A 27,969-nucleotide genomic window follows, 5' to 3' on the forward strand; every position below is an offset into this window, starting at 1 on the left:
GCTGATGCTGGAGTCCTGAGATAAGTGTGGAGCTAGAGGAGCAGGAAAGCTGATGTTTTGGGTCTGGACCCTTTATCAGAAGTGCTGGAGGGGAAGGGGGCTCTGAAATAAATAGAGGGGGTGCGGTGCTAGCAGATACATAGTGGAGCGGAGAGGTGGGAGAGAAGACTGACAGGTCAAAGAGGTGGAGCTGGGGGGATTTTGAAGCTAGTAAATTCTATGTTGAGACCATTGGGTTGTAGACTCCTAGGACAGAATATGAGGTACTGTCCCTCCAGTTTTCAGGTGGCATTGTTGTGACACTGGAAGAGGGCCTGGATGGACGTCGTCCTGGGAGGGGGAGATCAGATGAGGGCGTCGTGGAGACAGCAGTCCCTCTGGAAGGCAGACAAGGGTGGGGAGGGAAATATACCCTTCGTAGTGGGGTCAGATTGCAAATAGTGCAGAATGATATGTTGAATCCGGAGGTTCATGGGGTGATGTGTGAGGACAGGGTGACGCCAACCTCAAGTTCACCTGGACCATCTCTGATACCTCTCTCTCCTTCCTGGACCTCTCTGTCTTCATCTGTGGTGACCATCTCAAAACTGATATCTATTTCAAGCCCACAGCTACCTGGACTACACGTACTCCTACTCACCTTCCTGAAAAAATGCGAACCCCTACTCACAATTCGTCCGCCTCTTCCCCATCTGCTCCCAAGATGAGGCGTTTCACTTCCGAAAATCTAAGATATCCTCTTATTTCAAGGACTGCAACTTCACCCCCCCCTCCCTTCAGTGGTCAAAAACACCCTCAACAGCACCTCTTGCATTTCACACAACTCAGCCCTCACACCCTCTTACTGCAATAAAAACAAAGAATTCTCCTTGTCCTCATGTATCGCCCCATGAACCTTCGGATTCAACACATCATTCTCCGCCACCTGGAATCTGACCCCATTATGTAGGATATATTTCCCTACCCACACTTATCTGCTTTCCAGAGGACCGCTCTCTCCATGACTCCCTTGTCTGCTCCACACTCCCCACTAGTCCCAGCACCTTTTCCTGCAGGAAAGGTGCAATACCTGCTCCTACACCTTACAGCTCACCTCCATCCCAGGCCCCCAAAAAATCATCCACATCAAACAGATATTCAGCTGCATGTGCACTAATGTGGTCTATTGGATCTGGCCTCTACATCGGTGAGACCAAGCGGAGGCTTGGAGACCGCTCAGTAGAACACCCATGCTCAGTTCGCGACAAACAACACCTCCCAGTCACAAACCACTTCAACTCCCCCTCCTACTCCCTGGACGACATGTCACAATGATGTCACCTGGAAACTGGAGGAGCAGCACCTCATATTCCACCTTGGAAGTTTAAACCCAATGGTCTCAATGTGGATGAACACAGCAGGCCAAGCAGCATCTCAGGAGCACAAAAGCTGACGTTTTGGGCCTAGACCCTTCATCAGAGAGGGGGATGGGGAGAGGAAACTGGAATAAACAGGGAGAGAGGGGGAGGCGGACCGAAGATGGATAGAGGAGAAAATAGGTGGAGAGGAGTGTATAGGTGGGGAGGGGATAGGTCAATCCGGGGAGGATGGACAGGTCGAGGCAGGATGAGGTTAGTAGGTAGGAAATGAAGGTGCGGCTCCTACTAACCTCATCCCTGTCTCCTTGACCTGTCCGCCTTCTCTCCCACCTACCTGCTCCTCCCATGTCACTGACCAATCCCCACCACCACCTAGCTACACTCACCTTTACTAGCTTCATTCTTGCCTCTTTGACCTATCCCTCTTCTCTCCTACGTATCCGCTCCACTATCTACCTTCTAAACCCGCCTCCATTTATTTTGGAGCCCTCTTCCCCTCCCCCACCTCTGTAAGGGTCCCGACCCAAAACGTCAGCTTTCCTGCTCCTCTGATGCTGCCTGGTCTGCTGTGTTCCTCCAGCTCCACTAGAAAAGCATTAGCAGCTTCAAGCAATTATGGGCTGACAAAATAGCTTCTGGGACCTGGTGTGGCTGTTCATTTTTCCTGGCCTAGGGTTGCTTGATCCCTCAATTTCTATTGCTTGTGATCTATCATTGGTCACTTTCACCTGTGCCACTGGTATTTTACCAAAACCTGTTGGGCATGTCACCATAAAGACAAAGGTTCATTGGACATAAAACATCAAATCTGCTTTTCTCTCCAGAAGTTGAGGCCTACTGTTTCCACAGCATTTTGTTTTTGCTGCAGGCACCTAATTACCTATACAAAGTAAAATGGAATATTGCTTCCAGGGCTGGTGGGGGCTTGTTCTAACTTCCCAGCGGGTGAGCAGGCTAATCCCAGCCAATGAGAATATCCCTCCTTCAATATACAGCAATTTCAATGGACTAACAAAAAACCTTCCTCAGGTTATTTCAAAGGGGAATAACCTTGAGAAAGGCAATGTAAAGTGTCAGTTTAGCTCAATAATTAATTTATTTCTCCTTACTATACTGCGTCAAGTCATGCATAATACTATCTGCCTTATCATCAATGCAACTGATATTTTTGTTTTGCAGTTATCACTGCAGCCTAAGTGGCTTCAATTACAGAGACAAGTGGCTGGATGAGTATTCAGTGGAGAATATAACCACATGTGTGATTGCCTTATCTGTCAGTTCGGTTGTGCAGTGAACAGTGTTGCTGATCTCTGCATATCAGACTCTCGCAACTGAGTGAAAAGAGGCTAAAGGGGTAAGGTGACCTCACCCCTGCCCCCTGCTGCTCCTCCCCCATTCTCTGGACCTCAAGCATGATTGATGCAGTTGGCACTGTGGCTTTTGTCACCATCTTCCATATTTTCTTCATGGATGGCTGCTGGACAATCCTTTCACAGGGAGATCATGATGTTAAATGACTTACTCATTGCTCCATGATTTCACAGTCTGATCTGAGTGGTTGGCACAGTGATATGACAAGCTTATCGAAGTTCTAAAGTAGTGGCATACACAGTAACTGCTTCTGTCTCTCTACTGAGACCAGCTGAATTTCTTGCATTTTCTGTTTTAAATACAAATTCTGCTAATCTGGGTTTACCAATTCAGAATATTGGCTGATCACATAGCAACAGGAATAGGCCATTTGGTTCTTCAAGTCAATTCTATTATTTACTAGCATGGTGGCTGAACATCCAACTCAGTATACTGTTCTCACATTCTCTCCAAAACCTTTGATCCCTTAGAGCTAAAAACTATATCGTAGAATCCCTACAGGGTGGAAACCGGCCTTTTGGCCCAATAAGTCTGCACCAAACCTCGGAGCATCCCACCCAGACCCTTCCCCCATAACCCACCTAATCTACACATCCCTGAACACCACAGGCAATTTAGCATGGCCAATTCACCTAGCCTGCACATCTTTGGGCTGTGGGAGGAAATCGGAGCAAACCCACACAGACACAGGGAGAATGTGCAAACTCCACACAGGCAGTCACCTGAGGGTGGAATTGAACCTGGGTCCCTGGCACTGTGAGGCAGCAGTGCTAACCACTGAGCCACCATGCCACCCCTTCATCTTCTTGAAAACAGTGAATGTTTTAACCTCAGATAATAAAGTGTGAAGCTGGATGAACACAGCAGGCCAAGCAGCATCTCAGGAGCTTTTGTGCTCCTGAGATGCTGCTTGGCCTGCTGTGTTCATCCAGCTTCACACTTCATTATCTTGGATTCTCCAGCATCTGCAGTTCCCATTATCTCTAATGTTTTAACCTCAACTGCTTTTGTGGTACAGAATTCCACAAGCTTGCCACTCTCTGGGTGAAGACATTTCTCTTCATTTCAGTCCCAAATACCCTACACCCTGTATCCTTAGTCTGTGACCCCTGTCTAAATTTCAGTTCTGACTACACTATAGTAGTGGCTGCTGTCTCTCTGATGTATTGTCCAGTTGCTTAAGATTAGAAGTATCCTTTTCGCAACATTACAGCAAGCTGCCGTGCCAGAGGCTGGCCAAATAACTCAGCGTTCTAGTTTTGCAATTTATCTATCTGCTCCTGGTTAGAGATTCACTCTGCTGAACCTAAGGTCTTTTCTTTGCCAGCTCTTGATCTTACAATCTCTAAATTTCTCACTCATGTTTTACTCTGAAGATCAATTCTGCACACACTGTGACCTTCACCCTTCATTCCAACAGAAATACCATCAGAGTGTCATAGCGCAGGAGGCCACAGCTGACCATCAAGCATGCATCAGCTCATTGAATGAGAATCATTACCTGGTTCTAACGGAGAGTCACTAACACAAAATATTAACTATTTTCTCTCCACAGATGAAGCCAATCCTGATTTTCTCTAGCACTTCTTTTGTTTTCATCATTACCTAGTGCCAATCTCTTTTTGCTCCATAGTCTTGTATATTATTATCTAAATAATCATTCTATCCCTTCTTGAATACCTCAACTGCACCTGGGTTCACCACATTTCCTGTTACTGTATACCCTAACTGTCTACCTAGTGAAAAAGCTTTTTCTCACTTTATCCTTGCTTCTTTTGAATTTCATTTGAAATCTATACGCTCTTTTGTTCCTTTTAGGAACGGGTACAGCTTCTCCCTATCCAGTCTGCTCATGGTTTTGAAAACCTCTATCAAATCTCCTGAGTCTTCTTCTCTCCAAGGAGAACAATCCCAACTTCTTTAATCTATGTTCATAATTAAAGGTCCACATCTCTGGAACCATTTTCCACCAAAGCATTCACGTCCTTCCTATAATGTCACACCCAGAACTGTACATAATACTCTAGCTGAGGTCTAACAAATGTCCTCTGATATTCTATAATTCTGTGATTGGCTTAATTAGTACTCTGCTTCAAACAGTCTGAAGCAGCTTTCCTAAGAGCAAATGGGAACAAATTAAAAAAAAGAGATAAACATAAAAAAAGTGCTGTCCAATGTGTAATGTGTAGTAACAGACTGAAACATTCACTGCAAAATTTCATTGGCACAATAACTCAGCACTTTAAACAGAAGTAATTTATCTTGAAATTCATCTTGCAGATGATGAAAATCTGAACAAAAAAATTGCAAGAAATACTCAGGCAACATCTGCAGAGAGAGACGCGGTGTTAATGGTTAAGTTTTGTGTACAGATATGACTGAGCCGCTGAGCATTTCCAGCATTTTGTTTTTATTACCAAAGTGCTAGGAAAGTTTGAGGCAAGGATTTCTTCGGATTAGGAAGAACGGTAAAATATTCTGTAATGAACTAAATGATTATCAGGGCCCCTTTGTCAACATTGACACATCCCAGCAGAGAAACTGCAAATATTGACACTCACTCAAAAGAACAAACTTTCCACGGACAGTGACAGCAACCTTTGATGTCAGTACATAAATATTTCTACAGTTCTGCAGAGAAAAATTTAAAATTAAGGCTTTTTGATAAAGTGAAATAAAGAAAAGCTGCAGTGGCAGAGAATTGGTAACAATGTATTTAAGATAACCGACAAAACAAAGAAGGGGATATTATTAGCGCAGCAAGTTATTCTGATCATGACATGTGGCAGTGTGGGGAGATTCAACATTAACTTGGACTTCATTTACATGGCTGTGGTGAGTTGCACATATCAGTTGGCAACCCTGCTCCTGCTTACTGGTTTTCGAAGAGTAGAGAAACAGTAGTTCCCAAACCTAGGAGGGTAAGGACAGGGGAGGTAAATGCAGGGGTGCAGACCTCACCTCGCAGAGGCCCGGAAAGGAGTTTGCTTTGTGGGCCCTGGAGGGTGAACACTCGTTTTCTTGGCTCCACCGAAATTAAAATGTATACAACAAAACAGGAGTCACATGAGGGTGGCATGGTGGCTCAGTGGTCAGCACTGCTGTCTCACAGCATCAGGGACCCGAGTTCAATTCCACCCCTTGGCGACTGTGTGGAGTTTGCACATTCTCCCTGTGTCTGCATGGGTTTCTTCTGGATGCTCTGGTTTCCTCCCACAGTCCAAAGATGTGCAGGCTGGGTGGACTGGCCATGCTCAGTTGCCCATAGTGTTCAGGGATGTGTAGATCAGCAGAATGGATTTGGGTGGGTTGCTCTGAGGGTCAGTGTGAACTTGTTGGGCCAAAGGGCCTGTTTCCACACTGTAGGGATTCTATGATCTATGATCAAATGTGCAACTTCCAGCGCCCTCTAAAAACCAAACACTGATGCCACACAGTATCCAGTACAAACAACTAGTCACTAATGCAGGTGTGCCTTTGGGAGGTACTGGTCAGGCCAATGCCTTGCCGGACCTTGCTAGTTTCCTCAACTCAAATTTTAGCTATCTTCTGGCAGCATTCTTTGCTTGGAATTGGAGGTTCCATCCCCGGTAGGGGAAGGGTAATGACAAGTAGCATACTGGGACTGTTTATCAAGCAGCTGAAGTGCAAGTGACTGCGAATTTTAAAAGGAAAAATCAATGGGGGAATTGAAACAGGCAGATATCCCAGTTGCCTACTTCTGGACCCTATTGATACATGTGCTACGAGTGTGAAAAGAGTCAGGAGTGACTTGATGCCTATTTTTTAAACTATTTTCCCTTTTGAGACAAGTTGAAATCTGGTCTGTGACTAAACGCTGAAAGGAATTTCAGGGATAACAAGGTGTAGAGCTGGCTGAACACAGCAGGCCAAGCAGCATCAGAGGAGCTGGAAGGCTGACATTTTGGGCCTCGACCCTTCTTCAGAAAATGTCAGCCTTCCTGCTCCTCTGATGCTGCTTGGCCTGCTGTGTTCATCCAGCTCTACACCTTGTTATCTCAGATTCTCTGGCATCTGCAGTTCCTACTATCTCTGAAGGAATTTCAGGGCTCAAGTATTCAACAAAGGCAAGCATGGAGCAAAATTGTAGCTCAATGCTGCCACCCTATGGTGGTAGGTCTCTTAATCATGGTGCAAGCATGGAAGCTCCAGATTTCTATCCAGCCTGAAATAACCCACCACTCTATTGCAGGAATTCCACTGGAATTTTAAAAAAAAATGTTTGCATCACTGGGATATGGGCATGACTGATAAGGCCAACATGTACTGCCCAACCCCAAGCAAGAAAGATGATAGATCTCCAGTTACAATATGCAGACAGAAAAATCAAATCAGTCTTTTTATCTTGACATCCCTAAATACAGTAAATTCAAAACTCTCAGCCCTCAAAATTGCCTTAATGGTTCCTAACCAACTTCTTGAAAAAACCAGTGAGAGACACCAAGCTTATAGTTAAACAAAATAATTAACAATTTACTAATAACACAGTAGCTTTAGCAAAGATAAACTAATTTAATGTCTATGATTTCTACCAATCTTCTTTGATTCTAGCCTCCACTCAAAGACCGTTAATAGATATATCAATGAATTGATAGTGGGGCGATAACCAGTGAGCAATCAGCTTTCTTTCCTTAAGCTTTGGCAGTGATAGTCCTTCTGAGATAAAACAGTTCAAACTTTGGTTTCTTTTTCTGTTTATTTTTCAACATTTCTTTGTTATTTTGCTTGGCACCAGCCTCTTTGTGATGGCCCCTTTTAACATTCATATGCCTGCCATCTGGTTGAGATTTACACCTCTCTGGAACAAAAATGTCCAGTTCTCTTTGAACATGAATCAACCCCCAAATAACTTAAAGGTGTGGCCTCACATTAATAAGTTTCTTTGTTCTTCTCTTAAACAAAAACAAGCTACTGCTCACGGCTCAAAGGTCATCATCATTTATCAGCTTACAGTTCTCAGCTCCAAACCAAAATTGAATAAAAATAAAGAAAGAACAGTGAGAGTTCTGAAGTACCTTCTTGAAGAACTGCAGCCCACGTGCTGAATAATTGTTTACAGTCTCAGGTTTTTAATTCATTATGCTACTCACAATGTTTACATCAAAAATTAGAGAACGTAAACTCATCAGGAATGGAACACAATCTGCACATCTTTGCTCATCAACCCGTCAGTCCTCTCCTTTACTTCTGGAATATTATGCTAAGTGACTTAGGCTAGGCAGGAGAAGGAAGTGTATGGAAAACCTCAGAATTTGCTGAGAACACTTCCAGCCCTGCTCAACTGGAGAAACATAATGCACCTTCTTTTGATCTTAACTAATTAAACAAGTATTGCCAAATCCAAGTGTTAATGCCAGGCCAGTTCCCACTCTAAAATTTCAGTATGTAGATATTTATCAATTCACAAATGCAAGTACACAGCCTTAACACTGAACAGCTACCAATTACTTTAAAATACTCCATCTAACCACAAGCAATAACAAACACATTTCAACTTTAAAAAAATAATTGAGATTTCTTACACTGTCTCCAGCTCATTTTTGCCAGAGTGCATGCACCAATGAACAGGACCAGTCTGCCCACATAATCTCTGGTCATACGCCTGCTAATAGTCATTGCCATGGTTATTGTGGTTAGGTAACAAATTGGGGAACTGTCAGCGTTATGGCAATGTGATAGCAGCAATTAACAGCACCTTCACGAAGAGAGCGGAGATTTCAAATGGAATAAAATAGTTAGGAATGTTTTCTTCAGTAAGAATAGAGAAGAAAGCAGTTGCTCACTACCTATCTTGTTCCATGGATCTCTGCTCTCCAAGCTCCGTTATAGTCCTGCTAGGATCTAGTTCCATTTCACAGTCCACACCAGCATGGTCATCTGTAAAACTTTCCAGCTCTTGGCATAGGTCTGCACTTTCATGGTCACTGGCCTCAGCCTCTGAACCTGAGCTGGCATTTGACAGCTCCTGGTCCTGAACTGCTAAAGGATTGAGGGCACCTTTGGAAATTGCTCTGCCACCATCATCCTTCGAACTGCTGCGGTTTGGGAGGAAACTGCAAATCAGACCAGCTCTTCGTGTGAAATCATTTTCTTTGATCTTCAAATACTCCACCCCTCCTGGAGAAAGAACACAGTCATTTCTAAATATCTGAATCCAAAACAACCAAGCTGTTTTACAGAATGTAGTGTTCTATTGATGGACACTTATGAGGCATATCACATGGTTCATTCTAACTAAGTCAGCCAGAATAAAAACCCATAGAACCCTCAATGTCTACTGAGGCTCAGTGGGGAGCACTCTCACTTCTGAATCAGCTAGTTATGTGTTCAAGTCCCATTGTAGAACCTCAGCATATATCCACGCTGACATGCCAAGTCAGTGCTGAAGGAGCACAGCATAGTTCGAGGTACCGTGTTTCAAATGAGACATTAACCTGAGGTCCCCATCTGCCCCTCAGCTGAATGTAAAAGATCCCACGATAATGTTTTGAAGAAAAGCAAGGAATTTCTTCTAGTGTCCTGGCCAATGCCACTGAAAACAGATTATCTGGCATGTACTCAATGGAATGAATAGCTTCTTTCTGCACTGCAGTGACTTTGTGCATTTTATTGCATTAATGTTTCCAAAATATTGCTTTGTTGCTGGGTTTCATAAATTACAGCAGTACACGTATTACAAATATTTGACTATCAGTAAAACCCTTTGGGTCAACCTGACATTGGGAAAGGTCTTTATAGAAACACAAGTATTGTTTTCATTCATCATAGTTCAAAGCTGTCATAAATTACAACAGTGCACATATTACATATATTTGACTATCAGTAAAATCCCTTGGGTCAGCCTGACATTGTGAAAGGCCTTTATAGAAACACAAGCATTGTTTTCATTCATTATAGTCCAAACAAATTCCAAACTTCAGGTTTCCACTACGTTACCTGAAGTCTATTCCACATTTGGATCATACTCAGTGTATAGAATCTGTTGATATCTATCTTAAATTACACTTGTTAATGTTTGTCTTCTTGTCAGTTTAATATACCTTCAGTATTTATGTCCGATACAAAGCCTGGATGCAATATAAATTGTGAGGAGTATAAGTATACCACTTCAAAAGGATGTGGACAAGTTGGAAGTGTGGGTGGTCAGATGGCAGTTGAAATTCAACACAGAGAAGCATAACGTGATACATTTTGCTGGAAGATCAGGGAGAAACAATATAACAAAAAGAGTACAATTCTAGAAGAACCTGGGTATATATGTCTTAGTCAAAAAAGATGCAAGGACAGGTTGAGAACAGTCAATGAAACACATAGTATCCTCAAATCTATTAACAGGGCACAGAGAACAAAAACAAGGGGTTATGTTAAATAAAAACCCAAAGAACTGCGGATGCTCTAAATCAGGAACAAAAACAAAGTTGCTGGAAAAGCTCAGCAAGTCTGGCAGCATGTGTGAAGGAAAAAACAGAGTTAACGTTTCGGGTCTGGTGACCCTTCCTCAGAATGGTTCGGATAGACTAGAGAATGTGGGACTCTTTGCTTTGAAATACAGAAAGCAAAGAAGTTATCTATCTGACAGAAGTATTTCAAAGTCTGAAAGAGTCTAGATAGAGTTAATCGGGGTAAAATGTTTCCACTTGCATAAGGATCAAGAATAAAATGGCACAGATTTAAAATAATTTGTAAAGGTAACACAAGTGATAGGAGGAAAAAGCTTCTTCAGACGGTGAGCTGCTAGGATCTGGAATGCACTGCCTGAGAATGTGGTGGAGGCAGGTTCAAATACGGTATTCAAAAAGGAATTAGATAGTTATTCGAAATCAACATGAATACATGGCTGCAAGCTGTCTCAGTCAATTTACGAAACCCAATTGGTAGGGAGCAGTAAATGAGATGCTCCTTTAGAGATTCAGCACAAAGCCCTAATCTGTGAATTAAATACAGTGTGAAAAATCTGTGCTATGTTGACTATACAATACAATCCAGATCCTACAGTTAATAAACCGGATAATGTTATGGTCAAATCCCACCATCGCAATTTGTAAATTTTAAATTTGGTTTAACAAAATCTTGAATTAAATAGTTAATATTCAAATGTGCCCATGAAGCTGTGGGGTGCCATACCCAGCTGTTGCACTGATGGCTTTTGAGGAAGGAAGCCTGCTATTTTCACCCATCTCGACAATGCGTAACTCTAATCACATCCTCATGCAGTTTAATCTTAAATGTCCCTTGACATTAGTCACATCAAAACGTTCCTCAGTCAGAAATGCTCACATTCCAGGAATCAAAAACTAAAAGGTTTGAGATTCTGTCTCCTTTCAAGGTTGTATACTGCCGGGTCTGGGTTAAGTATCACCTGCAAGCTGTCTCAGTCAATTTACGAAACCCAATTGGTAGGGAGCAGCCTCTGATCCCTGTCTGCGCAGCCTCCAACAATGTAATGTTTCCCTTTATCGCGCATATCTGGACCACATGGTGGTCAAGGGTCATGTAGTCTAAGTCAAGTACTGTACTGCAGAACTTTACCACAACTTAATTCAATGATTTATAACTCCAGTATTTCACGTTTATAATAAATGACAAATAACTATGGACAGATTGAAAAAAAAACAAGCTTTGAATTATGAAGGAAACATTTTGGAGACTTGAGGAACAGTCTGTGGTACTGCTGTATTTTTAAGAGAAAGATGGTTACTGTACCACAATGTGCCTCAGCTACTTATGGATTAAGGGCCTTAAAAGACAGGTTCAACAGCTCCTGTTAGAAGTACACATGTACTTGTTGAAGGATGGTAGGACAAAGCTTATTTCTAATACTGATATTCATGTTCAGTAGGAAACGAGACATAGATGGGAGATCAAAAGGGTTGCTGTACTCATGAACAGTTCCCTTCAGGGTGAAAAAAAAGTGTAAAGGAAAGAGGTAGCTAAAACAGAATCAATCAAACCTGTGCTCTCTTCCCCTTCCTTCTTCTCACTCAGAAATGTCCGCTTCATTAGCAACTTCTTTGCAGTGTGGCATTTGTACCTAAGTGATGGTTTATCCTCCAACTCAGGGTCTGCAACAAAACACAGGCTTTAAGCTATTTCAGCCTTGGCTACATTCCCAGTCATTTTCACAGAGAAGAAAAATGCAGCAGTAATGCAATATAATCAAGATCACGAGGCACTGGACAACAGTGACAGCACTGGCACTAACAGGAACAAAACCTTGATCTTTCTACACTTGGTGCCTATTAATTGTCTTCTGATATTGTCCACACATTGGAGGGTGACTCAGTCTTTTAAATCTTTCTGAGCTCCTTCCGTTTGATTTAATTTGCGATTATACTACATACTTGCATAACAACAATCAGGATAATGAAAGTTGTTCAGCTCACTGAAGCTCATCTCACAAGTACATGCGCAGTATTTTGAGATGACCCACTATTTTGCCCCACTTATCCTGGCTGGTAAACTATTCCAAGCATTACTCGTGCTGTAAGAAATTACCTTCAAGGGAGAAGCTGAAAGAAAGCAAAAGCAAAAATAAGAGAAAGAAAGAACACAATTGATCAAACCTGTGCTATCTCGTTCTTCCTTCCTTCTCACTCAAGGTCAAACCTTGGTTCAACTGGGAGCTTGACCTCCTCCCCCCACTGCATTCCAAAACCAGCCCAGCCTGTCTCCGCTTCCCTAACCTGTTCTTCCTCTCACCCATCCCTTCCTCCCACCTCAAGCCGCACCTCCATTTCCTACCTACTAACCTCATCCCGCCTCCTTGACCTGTCCGTCTTCCCCAGACTGACCAATCCCCTCCCTACCTCCTCACCTATACTCTCCTCTCTACCTATCTTGTTTTCTCTCCATCTTCGGTCCTCCTCCCCCTCTCTCCCTATTTATTCCAGTTCCCTCTCCCCACCCCCCTCTCTGATGAAGGGTCTAGGCCAAAACGTCAGCTTTTGTGCTCCTGAGATGCTGCTGGGCCTGCTGTGTTCATCCAGCTTCACACTTTGTTATCTTCAACTGGTAGCAGTTGTGCTAGAGTCAAAGGTCATGAGTTCAATTCCCCACTCAGAGACTTCAGCACAACTCAGGCACTGTAGCGCAATATAATGTTGCACTGCCGAGGGTGATCTGTTCCAGGTAAGACAGTAATCGCTCGTTCCTTCTGCCCTCTCCGGTCATAAAAATATCCAACAATAGTAAGTGAAGGAATGCAGGAGAGTTTACAACTCTTAACAACTTTCATGACATCCTTTCACATCTTTATCATACACCCTACAAATCCAAATCCAAAAAGCCTAGCACCAAACCCTGTGGCACCCCACTGGAAACAGACTTCAAATCAGAAACATCCCTCTGTCATAACCCACTGCTTTCCTGTCTCTCTGCCAATTTTGGATCCAATTTGTCAAGATGCCATGGATCCTGCAGGCTCTTACTTTCTTCATGCAGTCTGCCATTATCAAAAGCCTTTCTTAAATCAAGGTAGACCACATCAAACACATCACCTTCAACAATACCCAAGTGCAGATATATTCTGATCCTCTGAAACCTTTCTAACAATTTCCTTGTGGCCAGAATAATTGGCCTCTAATTTCTTGGTCTATCCCTCCTGGAGTTTTAAATTATGGGACAATATTAGTTGTCCTCTGGTCTTCTGGCACATAAAGTGCGTTAAGAGAGGATTTTAAAATCACTCCAGATTCCCCTGACATCTCATCCCTTGCCTCCCTCAATAGTCTGAGATGCATCTCAGGACAAAAAACAGAAATTGCTGGAAGATCTCAGCAGGTCTGGCAGCATCTGTGAAGGAAAAATCAGAGTTAATGTTTTGGGTCTGGTGAACCCTTCGTCAGAACTGATGGTAGCTGGGGAAACATTGGTTTATGTGCAGAAAGTAGGAAGGGGAATGAGATTGGGAATAAAAGATAGGATAGAGCCTGAAGAGAGAGAACTGCAAAGGATAGACAAAGGAGTTGATAACGATCTAGGGGGGTGAATAGCTGTAAATGAGGACTGTTAGTGACTAACAATAGGTAGTGTGTAATGGCAGGCTATGTGATAACAAGGCCTAGTGTGTGGGGTAGGGGGCTAGGACATGGAAGAGTTTAGGCCCTCAAATTATTGAACTCAATATTCAGTCCAGAGGGCTGGAGGATCCCCAAGTGGAAAATGAGGCGCTGTTCTTTCAGCTTGCGATGAGCTCCACTGGAACACTGCAGCAGGCCAGAGTTGGCCAGGGAACAGGGTGGTGTGTTAAAGTGGCAGGCAACAGGTAATTTGGGGTCTTTTTTTTCAAGCAGAATATTGATGTTCTGTGAAGCGGTCACCCAGTCTGTGCTTCGTTTATCCAATGTACAGGAGACTACATTATGAGCAGCAAATGTAGTCGACTAGATTCTGGGAAGTGCAGGTGAAGTGTCGCTTCACCTGGAAGCTATGTTTGGGCCCTTGGATAGTGAGGAGGTAGGAGGTAAATGGGCAGGTGTTGCATCTTCCCTGGTTACAGGGGAAGGTGCCAAAGAGCTGGGGGGAGGTGTTGGGGGCGAAGGACGTGTGAAGCAGAATGTCCTGGAGGGAACGGTCCGTGCAGAAGGCAGACAGGGCAGAGGAGGGGAGTATGTGTCTGATGGTGGCATCTTGCTGGATGTGATGGAAATGGCATCTGATGATCTTCTGGATGTGGATGCTGATGGGATGGTAGGTAAGGACAAGGTGAATCCTATCGCTGTTGTGGGAGGGAACAGAAAGGGGGAGGGGAGAAGTGTGGGAGATGAGTTGGACCTGGTTGAGGGCCCTCTCAACAACGGTGCTGGGGAATCCTCAGTTGAGGAAGAAGATGGACATTTCAGAGGCTCCCTTGTCAAAGATGGCCTCATCTAAACATATGCAATGGAGACGGAGGAACTGAGAGAATGGGATGGAGTCTTAACAGAAAGGAGGGCGAGAGGATGTATAGTCCAAGTGTAGCTGTGGGAGTTGGTGGACTTACAGTGGATATTTATGGCCAGCCTATGTCTATCCCCAGAAATAGAAACTGAGATACTGAGGAAGGGAGAGGAGATGTCAGAGATAGAACAGGTGAAAGTGAGGGCAGGGTGGAAATTGGAAGTGAAATCGATGAACTTTCCCAATTCTGGATGAGAGAGGGAAGCAGCGCCGATGATATCATCAATATATCAGAGAAAGAGTTGTGGGTAGGGGTGGAATAGGACCAGAGCAAGGAATGTTCCACATACCCCATGAAGAGACAGGCATACCTGGGGCCCACGTGGGTACCCATGGCCACCCTTCTGACTTGTAGAAAACGAGTGGAGTTAAAGTTAAAAGAGAAGTTGTTGAGCATGAGGACAAACACAGCCAAGTGAACACCCCTGTCTGCTTTCCGGAGAGACCACTCTCTCCGTGGCTCCCTTGTTCGCTCCACACTGCCCTCCAACCCCACCACAGCCGGCATCTTCCCCTGCAACCGCAGGAAATGCTACACTTGCCCCCACACCTCCTCCCTCACCCCTATCCCAGGCCCCAAGATGACTTTCCACATTAAGCAGAGGTTCACCTGCACATCTGCCAATGTGGTATACTGCATCCACTGTACCCGGTGTGGCTTCCTCTACATTGGGGAAACCAAGCGGAGGCTTGGGGACCGCTTTGCAGAACACCTCCGCTCGGTTCGCAATAAACAACTGCACTTCCCAGTCGCAAACCATTTCCACTCCCCCTCCCATTCTTTAGATGACATGCCCATCATGGGCCTCCTGCGGTGCCACAATGATGCCACCCGAAGGTTGCAGGAACAGCAACTCATATTCCGCCTGGGAACCCTGCAGCCCAATGGTATCAATGTGGACTTCACCAGTTTCAAAATCTCCCCTTCTCCCACCGCATCCCAAAACGAGCCCAGTTCGTCCCCTCCCCCCACTGCACCACACAACCAGCCCAGCCCTTCCCCTCCACCCACTGTATCCCAAAATCAGCCTAACCTGTCTCTGCCTCCCTAACCTGTTCTTCCTCTCACCCATCCCCTCCTCCCACCCCAAGCCGCACCTCCATCTCCTACCTACTAACCTCATCCCACCTCCTTGACCTGTCCGTCTTCCCTGGACTGACCTATCCCCTCCCTACCTCCCCACCTATACTCTCTCCACCTATCTTCTTTTCTCTCCATCTTCGGTCCGCCTCCCCCTCTCTCCCTATTTATTCCAGTTCCCTCCCCCCATCCCCCTCTCTGATGAAGGGTCTAGGCCCGAAACGTCAGCTTTTGTGCTCCTGAGATGCTGCTGGGCCTGCTGTGTTCATCCAGCCTCACATTTCGTTATTACAGCCAAGTGAAGGAGGGTTGTGGTGGGTGGAGACAGTTCAGGTCTTTGCTCCAGGAAGAAGCAGAGAGCCCTACGAGCCTCCTGGTGGGGAATGGACATTTAAAGGGACCGCATGTCTGTGGTAAAAAGGAGACAGCTGGAACCTGCAAACTGGAAGTTTTTTTAAACTGGAGTAAAGCATCAGAGGAATCACAGATATACGTGGTCAGGGATTGGACCAGGGAGAGATGACTGAGTCAAGGTAAGAACAGATGAGTTCTGTGGGGCAGGAGCAGGTTGAAACAATGGGTCCTATTTGTGCACTTTTGGGAGGAGGTAAAAGCAAACTGTGCGGGGCTGGGGGTCTATCAGCTTGGAGGCAGTGAAGGGGAGGCCACCAGATGAAATGAGGTCAGTTACTGAAGTAGATACAACGGCCTGATGCGTCACGGTGGGGTCATGGTCCAGGAGGAGATAGAAGGAGGTATCTGAGAGTTGGCGCTCAGCATCTGCAATGTAGAGGTCAGTACGTTAGACTACAACAGCACCAACTTTATCAGCAGTCTTAATAACAAAGTCAGGGTTAGATCTAAGCGCACAGAGGGAGATAGGGTGGATTTGGTGAGGGGGTGTGGGCAGAGAAATTGAGGCAACCAATATCATGTCGACAGCTCTCATGAAAAGATCGAGTGCACGTAAAAGGCCAGAGGGTGGGGTCCAGGCGGAAGGAGAGTGTTGGAACTGGGTGATGGTGTCTGTGGGACGGGGAGAGGGCTTTTGTCCAAAAAAATGGACACGGAGGCGAAGACAGCAGAAGGAGAGTTTGATGTCATGTCCTGCCCAAAATTCGTTAAGGTGGGGCTCCCCCTATTACTGCCTTATTATTCTTTGATTTCTCTGAAGTGTGATTACATATTTGGTCTTCTGTCTCTGCCTGACTGCTTGGGACCCTCTAGTATTACACACTTAACAGCATGCTTGACCCTTTTTTTTACTTCTACCCATATGGCCTTATTTGATGATCCTTCAAGATATCACTCTTCCTCACTCTTAAAATTGTTGTCTTGATCAATAGTGCAATATCCTCTTATATCTTGTTTAAATACTCTGTAATGAAGAGCACTGAAATGCCACTCCTGCCCATCTTTCGGTCAAATCTCAGTCATTGCTTTGGTATCATACCTCCATGTGCTTGTCTGCGCCCTCAGTTCCTTAAATAGATTAAACAGATTCCATTTAGCCTTAGGAAACTCACTTCTTTCTTATCCATCCTATGTTTCCTCTGTCTTCTAGATCTATTTACCTGCATTTTAACTTCTAATTCCATCTCGGCATTTCTCTATTTTCTCCCTACTTTTCAGGATCCCATCCCATGCTAATGTAGTTTTAATCTATTCCGACAGCATTAGCAAACCTCCTCACAAGGAGGTTGGTCCCATTCCTGTTCAGCTGTAACACATTCAACTGTACTGCTCATATCTCCCCAAAACAACCCAACACTTCGGAATCTAAAGCCCTCCCTTGTGCACCAAGATTCCAAGCACGCATTAATCTGCTCTATCCTTCTATTTCTATCCTCACTACCACAGGAGTGGTGTAATCTAGAGATTACCACCTTTGAAGTTGTGTTTTTTAATTTCCTACCTAATTCAATAAAGTTTGTGTGTAATCTCATTTCCCATGCCATCAGTCCCAACACAGACCACAATCTTTGGCTGTTCACCTTCATCTATCAGACTACCCTGCAGGTGTTCCATGACCCTGGCACCTACACGACAATTTATCATCCTGCAGTCACATTAATGGCTACTCCCCTCACCACCAAATCCACTACCAATACCGCCTTTCTACACTGCTTCCTCTTATCACAAAATGGTCACCCAGTCTACGTTTTGTTTCTGCAGCGTAAAAGACATCACTTGTGAGCTGCAAATACAAAAGACTAGACTGAATGAAGTGCAGGTAAACTGCTGTTTCACCTGGAAGATGTATCTGGAATCTTGGATAGCAAGGAGGGAGAAGGTAAATGTCAAGTGTTTCACTTTCTGTGATTCAACCAAAGGTGATCAGGCGAGGGTGTCCTAGAGGGAGCAGTCCCTGTGGAGTGCTGACAAGGAGGGGAGTGAAATATACGTCTGGTGGTGTCATTCAGCTGGAGGTGGTGGAAATGAACCTTTGGATGTGGAGACTGGTGGCGCAGAAAGTGAGGACAAAGGAAATACTATCATTGTTATGGGATGGAAGGAAAGGGGTGAGGGCAGAGTGCAGGAAATGGGTTGAACATGGCTGACAGCCCTGTCAACCACAGTGTTAGGAACTGCATGGCTGAGAAAAAAAGGTGAGAATGGCTGAGGTGGAATCATCACAAGATAAGTTGCCTTTCTTTTCCTCTATTAAGACCATAGTCGATCTTCTACTTCCACTCTACATTCCCACACTATCCCCATATTTACATAACGTCTTTCACAACTTCAGGATGATCCAATGAACTTTACAGCCAATGAAATATGTTCTAAATTTCTGCAATGTAAGAAAGTGGTGAATACGGAAACCCTCATCATATTTAAGAATACTTAGATATACATTTGAAGTGCAATAACAGCTATCAACCGAAAGTTGGAAAGTTGGATTGGCATGATTAGCTCACGTTAACCTGCTAAAACCCGATGGGCCAAATGGCGTCCACCAATGCTGCCTTTCTTCATATTGCAAGAAGTGCAGCATACAATCTATGCACACAAAACTCCTACAAATCTGTTTTGAGCAACACTGACTGAGGGATTAATATTGGCCAATACACATACTTTCTGAAACAGTGCCAAGGGATCTTTTGTGTCCATGTGAGATTGCAGATGAAGACTTTGTTTTAACAATTCATCTGAGAGCGAGCATCCCTTAGTACTGCACTGTAGTGTCAGCCAAGATTTTTGTGCTCAAGTCTCTGTAATGGAACTTGAGCATACATAATTATCAATGCATTAATTGTTGTTTACAAAGCAGACTACACTTACCTGGCTCAGGGGTCTCTTCAAATATCACACATGTTCCCAACACATCTACAAATGGAACAAACAGTCCAAGTTAGTTGAGAATCAATTTGTTTAATCCAGGTATACTCTCATCCACACTGAGTTTCACTTGCTTTTTTCCTGGTATATAATTTCCCAGGTTCTATTGTCACAAATGGAAACACCTCTCAAAAGCCCGTAGCAAGTGTAAATGAAATTGAAATACGGAATGAGTGCAGTTGTCCATGACAGGACAGGAGAAGTGGTGAAGTACAAGGTGGGGCTCAAACAGAGCTGGCAGACACAAGCTTCTTATTCCAAGTAATGTGATGGTATGTTAGATTGATTGATACCATTTCCTGTAGCTCATCCCATTTCTCAATATTCCTGTATGAAATTCCTCTCAAAATCTGAGACTTCTCTGCAAGGACTAAATGCCAGCAATGACTATCCATGCCAACACATGATTGATGTAAACAATAACACCCCACCTGTTGCCCAGCAAAGCAAATGGGTATATCCAAGAGCTTCCTGGTATTCACAGCCTAGTTATAGCCCACGATATATTCTTCCACATCCCATCCCCTGTAATAACCGTTGCACAAAACACTTGATTAAGTGAAACACTGGCCTTCATACTCTCCAGCAAACACGCATCTGTCCACCTGCATAATTGGCTGCTCAGTGTCTATTCCCTGGGGAGAGAAAGGAAATCTCAAATGTTTCAGGTGAACTGGAAATGGTTCAAGCAAACCCACTGTATACAGACTGCATTAAACTTAGAACCTGCTTCAAAGGCAAGGGAACATGGATGCTGCTAGATGAGAAAGGACTACTATTCATTTAGTTACACTTATTTTGTTGTCTGTTACATGATAAAACACAAATGGTGTAGGTGACTAATCATTGTAATCAATCTCTAACATTTAGGCTAATCAAACATGATATAAGGAAAACCACACAGCCAAAGTCATCTGTTCCTTCCAAATAAGCTACGCTGATTACATTGTCAAATCTTGAATGATTCATTTACTTTGTTCCAACATTATTTTCTAACTTACCAGGAAGTTAGAATCAACACTGACCATTGCAAGGTATTTGGAAGTGTATTGTGCATGGCAATTGTCCCAGGTTCATTAATATAGGTGGCATGATGTGGCAACTTATAAAACACTTCACTGTTTTTTCATGTAAAACTACATGTGACAATAAATTTCTATTCTATTCTAAGAACAGGAGAAAGTGAAAGGATAAATGACAATTTGCTAACTCAGCCCTAAAAAAATTTCTTAGTATAACAGCGGGGCTAATATGTACAACAGCGGACAAATGCTTATCAGATGAGCAGACAACTCAGGTATTCAAGCTAAGAGAAAGAAAGGATTTATATTTATCTAACACTCAAGACAGTGCAAAGTGCTTTCCAGCCAATTAAGCGCATTTGAAGTGCAGTTATTGCAATACTATCAGCAGCCCGGCAGCTAATTTCTATGCAGCAAACTTCCACAAGTAATAGAAAAAATGATCAGATCAACTGGATTGTGGATGTTGGTATGGGAATAAATATTGGACATGGCACCAGGAAGAGTTTCTTGATTTTTCAACAAGTGCTGTGAACTTTTTAATGTTTATCTAAGACAGTTAATGTCTCAAATGAAAGTTAATTCCTCCAGCAATGGAGAACTCCTTCAGTACAGCGCTGGAAAATCAGCCTGAATTTTGTGTTCATGAGTCTGGATTGAAACAGGAACCCACAATGTTCAGATTCAGTATAAGGTGCTACCCACTGAGCCATAGATTTTGGTCAAGAGATGGAAACCATGTGGAAACCCCACTAACTGTTGAGAAAAAACCATAGTCAGAAAGGGAGATAAGTCAACCTTCCCACAGCATATTGTGGAATGCAGAACAAGATACCCATTGCAGAGAACCATGCAGCATAGAAAAAGTGTGTCCCTCTGGTCACCTACATGGCTCTCAGCTACTCATCATAACGCCTTCCATTCACTTACCACAATTTTACACTCATTTCTACACTTCAACAGAAAGTCTGGGTCGATAATCCCTGAGAGTTCCACCACAACCAATTGTTCCTATGGAATTTAAAAATAAGGAACAATCAGCTAAGCAGCCCACAGACAGTGTATGCAAACAATTTCTTCACCAAATACAACATAAGAGGGAAGCAGTTAATTATTAACATGAAGTTATTCAACAAATCCAGAAACCAACTGGTAGGAGGTCTTGCCTGATTACCTGGGATGGAAGAAAGGAGTCAGTTGGAAAAGAAGCAACAAACCAACTCTCCAAAGGAGCAGAATGCATTACAACCACCGAACAAGCATTTTCAAAGATGGGTTCACTGTTCACTTATCAAGAAGAGAGGTCGGGAGGGAATTAGAGATGAGTGAGTCTCACAATAGTGGTAGGGAACTATTGGAGCAAATTCTGAAGGAGAGAATTGAACTTCACTTCAAAACATAATGTTTAATTAGGGAGAATCAGCATAGCAGAGGGAGAGCATGCCTAACAAGCTTCATTGAATTTTGCGAGGTGGTGGTCAGGAGTGTAGATGAGGGTAATACAGTCGATGTAGTTTACATGAATTTCAGCTAAGCCTTTAACAAGGTCCTTGATGGGCAACTGATAAAAAGATAAAAGCACGTGATCCAGGGTACTTGGCAAGACTGATCCAAAATTGACTTAGTGGTAGAAAGCTGTGACGACAGGTCAGTATCCAGTGCCGTACCACAGGGATCGCTGCTGCGTCCCTTATTGTTTGTGATATTTATAAATCATATAGATGAGAAAGATAATTAAGTTTGCAGATGTTACAATGATTAGTTGGAAGGCAAGAAAGGTCTTAAGCACAAGTAGATTGAGAGTGGTGGCCAGATGGACAAACTGTCTTCACCAGTTGGTGCATGATAAGAGCAGGGAGATTATGTTGGAGGTGCAAGAAACTGTTAGTTAGGCTACAGCTGGAGTACCGTGTGTAGTTCTGGTTGCCACATTGATAGAAAGGATGTGATTACACTGGAGAGGGCACTGTTGCTTGGGTGCATTTTTTAAAATATGCAAAGAAGCTTGATAGGCTCAGATGCAATAGGAACTGTCGATGCTGGAGAATCCGAGATAACAAGGTGTAGAGCTGGATGAACACAGGAGGCCGGGCAGCATCAGAGGAGCAGGAAAGCTGACGTTTCGGGTCTGGACCCTTCTTCAGAAGAGACGGTTGGAGAGGGTGTCCTGTTGAGGTGTACAAAATTAAGGGTGATTTGAGATGGTGTTTCCCTTAATCGAAAGGTCAATAACGAGTGGGCATAATTTCAAGGTGAAGAGCAGGAGATTCACAGGGAATTTGAGGAAAAAAGTTTCTTAACAGAAAGCATGGTTGGAACCTGCTGGTGGGGCTGTGGAGGTGGGAAACTTCCCAGCCTTTAAAAAAAAAGGTACATGGATGAACACTTGCAACGTAATTCAAGGCTATGGGCTAAGTGTTAAGCGTTGGAAAGTGGGATCGGTGTAGATGGATTTGCACAGATTATAGACAATAGACAATAGGTGCTGGAGTAGGCCATTCGGCCCTTCGAGCCAGCACTACCGTTCATTATGATCATGGCTGATCATCCACAATCAGTATCCTGTTCCTGCCTTATCCCCATAACCCTTGAATCCACTATCTTTAAGAGCTCTGTCTATCTCTTTCTTGAAAGCATCCAGAGAGTTGGCCTCCACTGCCTTCTGGGGCAGAGCATTCCATATATCCACCACTCTCTGGGTAAAGAAGTTTTTCCTCAACTCTGTTCTAAATGGCCTACCTCTTATTTTTAAACTAACCTCTGGTCCTGGACTCACCCATCAGCGGAAACATGCTTCCTGCCTCCACTGTGTCCAATCCCTTAATAATCTTATACGTCTCAATCAGATCCCCTCTCATCCTTCTAAACTCAAGAGTATACAAGCCCAGTCACTCCAAACTTTCAACATATGATAGACCCGCCATTCCAGGAATTGACTTTGTGAACCTACGCTGCACTCCCTCAATAGCAAGAATGTCCTTCCTCAAATTGGGAGACCAAAACTGCACACAATACTCCAGGTGCGGTCTCACCAGGGCCCTGTACATCTGCAGAAGGACCTCTTTGCTTCTATACTCAATTCCTCTTGTGATGAAGGCCAGCATGCTATTAGCTTTCTTCACTGCCTGCTGTACCTGCATGCTTGCTTTCATTGACTGATGTACAAGAACACCTAGATCTCGTTGTGCTTCCCCTTTACCTAACTTGACTCCATTGAGATAGTAATCTGCCTTCCTGTTCTTGCCACCAAAGCGTATAACCACACATTTATCCACATTAAACTGCATCTGCCATGCATCCGTCCACTCCCTAGCCTGACCAAGTCACCCTGTATTCTCATAACATCCTCCTCACATTTCACACTGCCACCCAACTTTGTGTCATCAGCAAATTTGCTAATATTACTTTTAATGCCTTCGTCTATATCATTAATATATATCGTAAACAGCTGCGGTCCCAGCACCGAACCTTGTGGTACCCCACTAGTCACTGCCTGCCATTCTGAAAGGGACCCGTTTATCACTACTCTTTGCTTCCTGTCAGCCAGCCAATTTTCAATCCAACTGAGTATTTTGCCCCCAATACCATGTGCCCTAATTTTGTTCACCAATCTCCTATGCGGAACTTTATCAAAGGCTTTCTGAAAGTCCAGGTACACTACATCCACTGGCTCTCCCTTATCCATCTTCATAGATATATTCCTCAAAAAATTCCAGAAGACTAGTCAAGCACGATTTCTCCTTCGTAAATCCATGCTGACTCTGACCTATTCTGTTACTGCTATCCAAATGAGTCGTAATTTCATCTTTTATAATTGACTCCAGCATCTTTCCCACCTCTGACGTCAGGCTAACCGGTCTGTAATTTCCTGTTTTCTCTCTCCCTCCTTTCTTGAAAAGTGGGACAACATCTGCCACCCTCCAATCCGCAGGAACTGATCCTGAATCTATAGAACCTTGGAAAATAATTACCAACACGTTCACAATTTCTAGAGCCACCTCCTTAAGTACCCTGGGATGCAGACCATCAGGTCCCGGGGACTTATCTGCCTTCAGACCTAACAGTCCATCCAACACCATTTCCTGCCTAATATAAATTCCCTTCAGTTCGTCCATTACCCTCGGTCCTTCAGCCACTACTGCATCTGGGAGATTGGTTGTGTCTTCCTAGTGAAGACAGATCCAAAGTACCTATTCAACTCTTCTGCCATTTCCTTGTTCCCCAGAATAAATTCATCCGTTTCTGACTTCAAGGGCCCAATTTTAGTCGTAACCAATTTTTTTCTTTTTACATACCTAAAAAAGCTTTTACTATCCTCCTTTATATTTTTGGCCAGTTTTCCTTCATAGCTCATTTTTTCTCTGTGTATTGCCTTTTTAGTTATCCGCTGTTGCTCTTTAAAAGCTTCCCAGTCCTCCGGCTTCCCGCTCATCTTTGCTATGTTATACTTCTGTTTTATTCTTATACAGTCCTTAACTTCCCTCATCAGAAACTGCTGCCCCCGCCTCCCCTTGGGATCTTTCTTCTTCTTTGGAATGAACTGATCCTGCACCTTCTGCATTATATCCAGAAATACCTGCCATTGTTGTTCCACTGCCATCCCTGCTCGGGTAATATTTTTAATCAAATTGACTTGAACGCGGACGTTAAGGCCCTGAGGCAGGGACACTGTCACTACGCTACTAGTGCGAAGTTGAGAGAAAGAGAGATAATGGCAGAACTATCGTTAAATAAAATCAGGTAATTTTTAGTGTGTTGGGCCAGGATTCCGCCTTTTGGCTGCTTCGTACACGGTGGGTGCGGATAAGGCCATCGGGGCTGGAACCTTCCGACTCAAGAGCTGAGGGCCGGGCCGGCCGACTCAACTGAAGGAAGTTTTCACCCTTTAATCTCCGATTGGCGCCCTGCCGGCCAGGATCAGAGCCGCTCACGTCTTTCAGCACACCGAAACTTGCAGACAGGACCCGGTCTTTATCCGCGATTAGCTGAGAGTGTCGGGCCGGGCTCACCTCTTCCTCCCACTCCCGGTTCTCCGGTACTTGCGAAGAAACCGCCATCTCCGCCAGCCACGCCTCCAGCGTCTGGTACGTTCATCCAGGTCCGTCAATCGACCGTCGAGCCACGCCTCCAGCGTCTGGTACGTGCATCCAGGTCCGTCAATCGACCGTCGAGCCACGCCTCCAGCGTCTGGTACGTTCATCCAGGTCCGTCAATCGACCGTCGAGCCACGCCTCCAGGGTCTGGTACGTTCATCCAGGTCCGTCAATCGATCGTCGAGCCACGCCTCCAGCATCTGGTACGTTCATCCAGGTCCGTCAATCGATCGTCGAGCCACGCCTCCAGTGTCTGGTACGTGCATCCAGGTCCGTCAATCGATCGTCGAGCCACGCCTCCAGCGTCTGGTACGTTCATCCAGGTCCGTCAATCGATCGTCGAGCCACGCCTCCAGCGTCTGGTACGTTCATCCAGGTCCGTCAATCGATCGTCGAGCCACGCCTCCAGTGTCTGGTACGTGCATCCAGGTCCGTCAATCGATCGTCGAGCCATGCCTCCAGCGTCTGGTACGTTCATCCAGGTCCGTCAATCGACCGTCGAGCCACGCCTCCAGCGTCTGGTACGTTCATCCAGGTCCGTCAATCGATCGTCGAGCCACGCCTCCAGCGTCTGGTACGTTCATCCAGGTCCGTCAATCGATCGTCGAGCCACGCCTCCAGCGTCTGGTACGTGCATCCAGGTCCGTCAATCGACCGTCGAGCCACGCCTCCAGCGTCTGGTACGTTCATCCAGGTCCGTCAATCGACCGTCGAGCCACGCCTCCAGCGTCTGGTACGTTCATCCAGGTCCGTCAATCGATCGTCGAGCCACGCTTCCAGCGTCTGGTACGTTCATCCAGGTCCGTCAATCGATCGTCGAGCCACGCCTCCAGCGTCTGGTACGTTCATCCAGGTCCGTCAATCGATCGTCGAGCCACGCCTCCAGCGTCTGGTACGTGCATCCAGGTCCGTCAATCGACCGTCGAGCCACTCCTCCAGGGTCTGGTACGTGCATCTAGGTCCGTCAATCGATCGCCGAGCCAAGCCTCCAGCGTCTGGTACGTTCATCCAGGTCCGTCAATCGATCGTCGAGCCACGCTTCCAGCGTCTGGTACGTTCATCCAGGTCCGTCAATCGATCGTCGAGCCACACCTCCAGCGTCTGGTACGTTCATCCAGGTCCGTCAATCGATCGTCGATCCATGCCTCCGGCGTCTGGTACGTTCATCCAGGTCCGTCAATCGATCGTCGAGCCACGCCTCCAGCGTCTGGTACATTCATCCAGGTCCGTCAATTGATCGTCGAGCCACGCCTCCAGCATCTGGTACGTTCATCCAGGTCCGTCAATTGATTGTCGAGCCACACCTCCAGCACGTCCAATCGAAGTTCGATTGACTCCTCCAACACTATTGCCAATTGTCAAATTCCGCCTCCAGGTGGACCCAAAACATTAAACTTCTGATTTCTCGTTACGCCATATTGCCAGAGCTGCTGAGCTTTTCCAGCAATTTCTGCTGCTGTATCAGACCTTGATCCCTCGATACAGGATGCAAATCATTCAATCACTTTCAACTCATCTCCTCAACCAGACCAAGTGAATCCTGAACGAAAGCAGAAGTTGCTGGAAAAGCTCAGTAGGTCTGGCAGTTCTGCATGTGAGTTTGCTCGCTGAGCTGGAAGGTTAGTTTTCAGACGTTTTGTCACCATTCTAGCTAACATCATCGGTGAGCCTCTGACGAAGTGCTGGTGTTATGTCCCGCTTCCTATTTATCTTCGTCGGAGGCTCACTGGTGATGTTAGCTAGAATGGTGATGAAACGTCTGAAAACTAACCTTCCAGCTCAGCGAGCAATCTCACATCCAGAAACTCAACCTGAGCTACAAATCTTCTCAAAACTCGCTCGCACCCACGGGCGCAATACGCTAAAACTGGCCCGAAGATGGGAAACCAATGCCCTCCGACAGAGTGCCACCTACGAACAGCTGTACTTCCTGCATGAATGCCTAAGGAAACGACATCACCAACCCAAGGAAACCTAACCAGATAAATAGAAAGCGGGACATAACACCAGAGCTTCACCGGAGGCTCACTGACGATGTTACCTAGAATGGTGACGAAACGTCTGAAACTAACCTTCCAGCTCACCGAGCAAACTCACATCCAGAACCTCAACCTGAGCTACAAATCTTCTCAAAACTCGCTAGGTCTGGCAGTATCTGTGAAGGAAAAAAAAATCAGAGTAAACGTTTCGGCTCCAGTGACCCTTAGAACAAAATCCTGAGACATCCATCACCTAAGCCAGGAATAGTGCATAAAAACCAAAAGAACTGCGGATGCTGTAAATCGGGAACAAAAACAAAGTTGCTGGAAAAGTTCAGCAGGTCTGGCAGCATCTGTGAAGGAGAAAACAGAGTTAACGTTTTGGGTACAGTGGCCCTTCCTCAGAACTGATGGTGGCTGGGAAAATGACAGTTTATATGCTGAAAGTAGGGAGGTGGGTGGGGTAGGGAGTAAATGATAGGATAGAGCCTAAAGAGAGAGAAAGTCAGTTGGACAAACAAAGGAGTTGATAATGATCAGGCTGGGAGAGTGAATAATTATTAACGGAGACTGTAAGTGACTAACAACAGGGGGTGTGTAGTGGCAGGCTGTGTGGTAACAAGGCCTGGTGTGTGGGGTGGGGGGGCTGGGACATGGGAGAGTTTAGGCCCTAAAATTATTGAACTCAATATTAAGTCCGGAGGGCTGTAGGGTCCCCAAGCGGAAAATGAGGTGTGTTCCTCCAGCTTGCGCTGGGCTTCACTGGAA

At 44.9% G+C, this 27,969-nt stretch overlaps 1 protein-coding gene across 3 annotated transcripts; it reads right to left on the bottom strand.

Moving 5' to 3' along the window:
• Positions 1–6,733: 6,733 nt before the first annotated feature.
• Positions 6,734–25,294, bottom strand: gtf3c6 (general transcription factor IIIC, polypeptide 6, alpha). Of its 3 annotated transcripts, none has more exons than XM_059654518.1 (6): positions 25,139–25,269; positions 21,060–21,140; positions 19,679–19,742; positions 19,051–19,095; positions 11,702–11,812; positions 6,734–8,867 (listed from the first exon to the last, which is right to left on the bottom strand). In XM_059654518.1, the coding sequence occupies exons 1-6, from the start codon at positions 25,184–25,186 to the stop codon at positions 8,533–8,535; spliced, it is 684 nt and encodes a 227-aa protein (XP_059510501.1). In that variant the 5' UTR covers positions 25,187–25,269; the 3' UTR covers positions 6,734–8,532. The 3 variants fall into 3 exon arrangements, with proteins under 3 accessions (XP_059510501.1, XP_059510500.1, XP_059510502.1); XM_059654517.1 differs by having other exon boundaries at positions 25,061–25,249; XM_059654519.1 differs by lacking the exons at positions 19,679–19,742; positions 21,060–21,140 and having other exon boundaries at positions 25,139–25,294.
• Between the last annotated feature and the right edge of the window lie 2,675 nt (positions 25,295–27,969).

Source organism: Stegostoma tigrinum, chromosome 25 (genome assembly GCF_030684315.1).
Source record: "Stegostoma tigrinum isolate sSteTig4 chromosome 25, sSteTig4.hap1, whole genome shotgun sequence".
Taxonomy (NCBI): Eukaryota; Metazoa; Chordata; class Chondrichthyes; order Orectolobiformes; family Stegostomatidae; genus Stegostoma; species Stegostoma tigrinum.

What these genes read in the sequence shown, in the direction of transcription:
- gtf3c6 (XM_059654517.1), bottom strand. Translation starts at nt 25,186, where the DNA reads ATGGCGGTTTCTTCGCAAGTACCGGAGAACCGGGAGTGGGAGGAAGAG. An exon ending in GTTTCGGTGTGCTGAAAGAC is followed by an intron (nt 21,141 to 25,060) that starts GTGAGCGGCTCT and finishes TAAATTCCATAG; the next exon opens with GAACAATTGGTTGTGGTGGA. An exon ending in GTTTGCTGGAGAGTATGAAG is followed by an intron (nt 19,096 to 19,678) that starts GCCAGTGTTTCA and finishes TTCCATTTGTAG; the next exon opens with ATGTGTTGGGAACATGTGTG.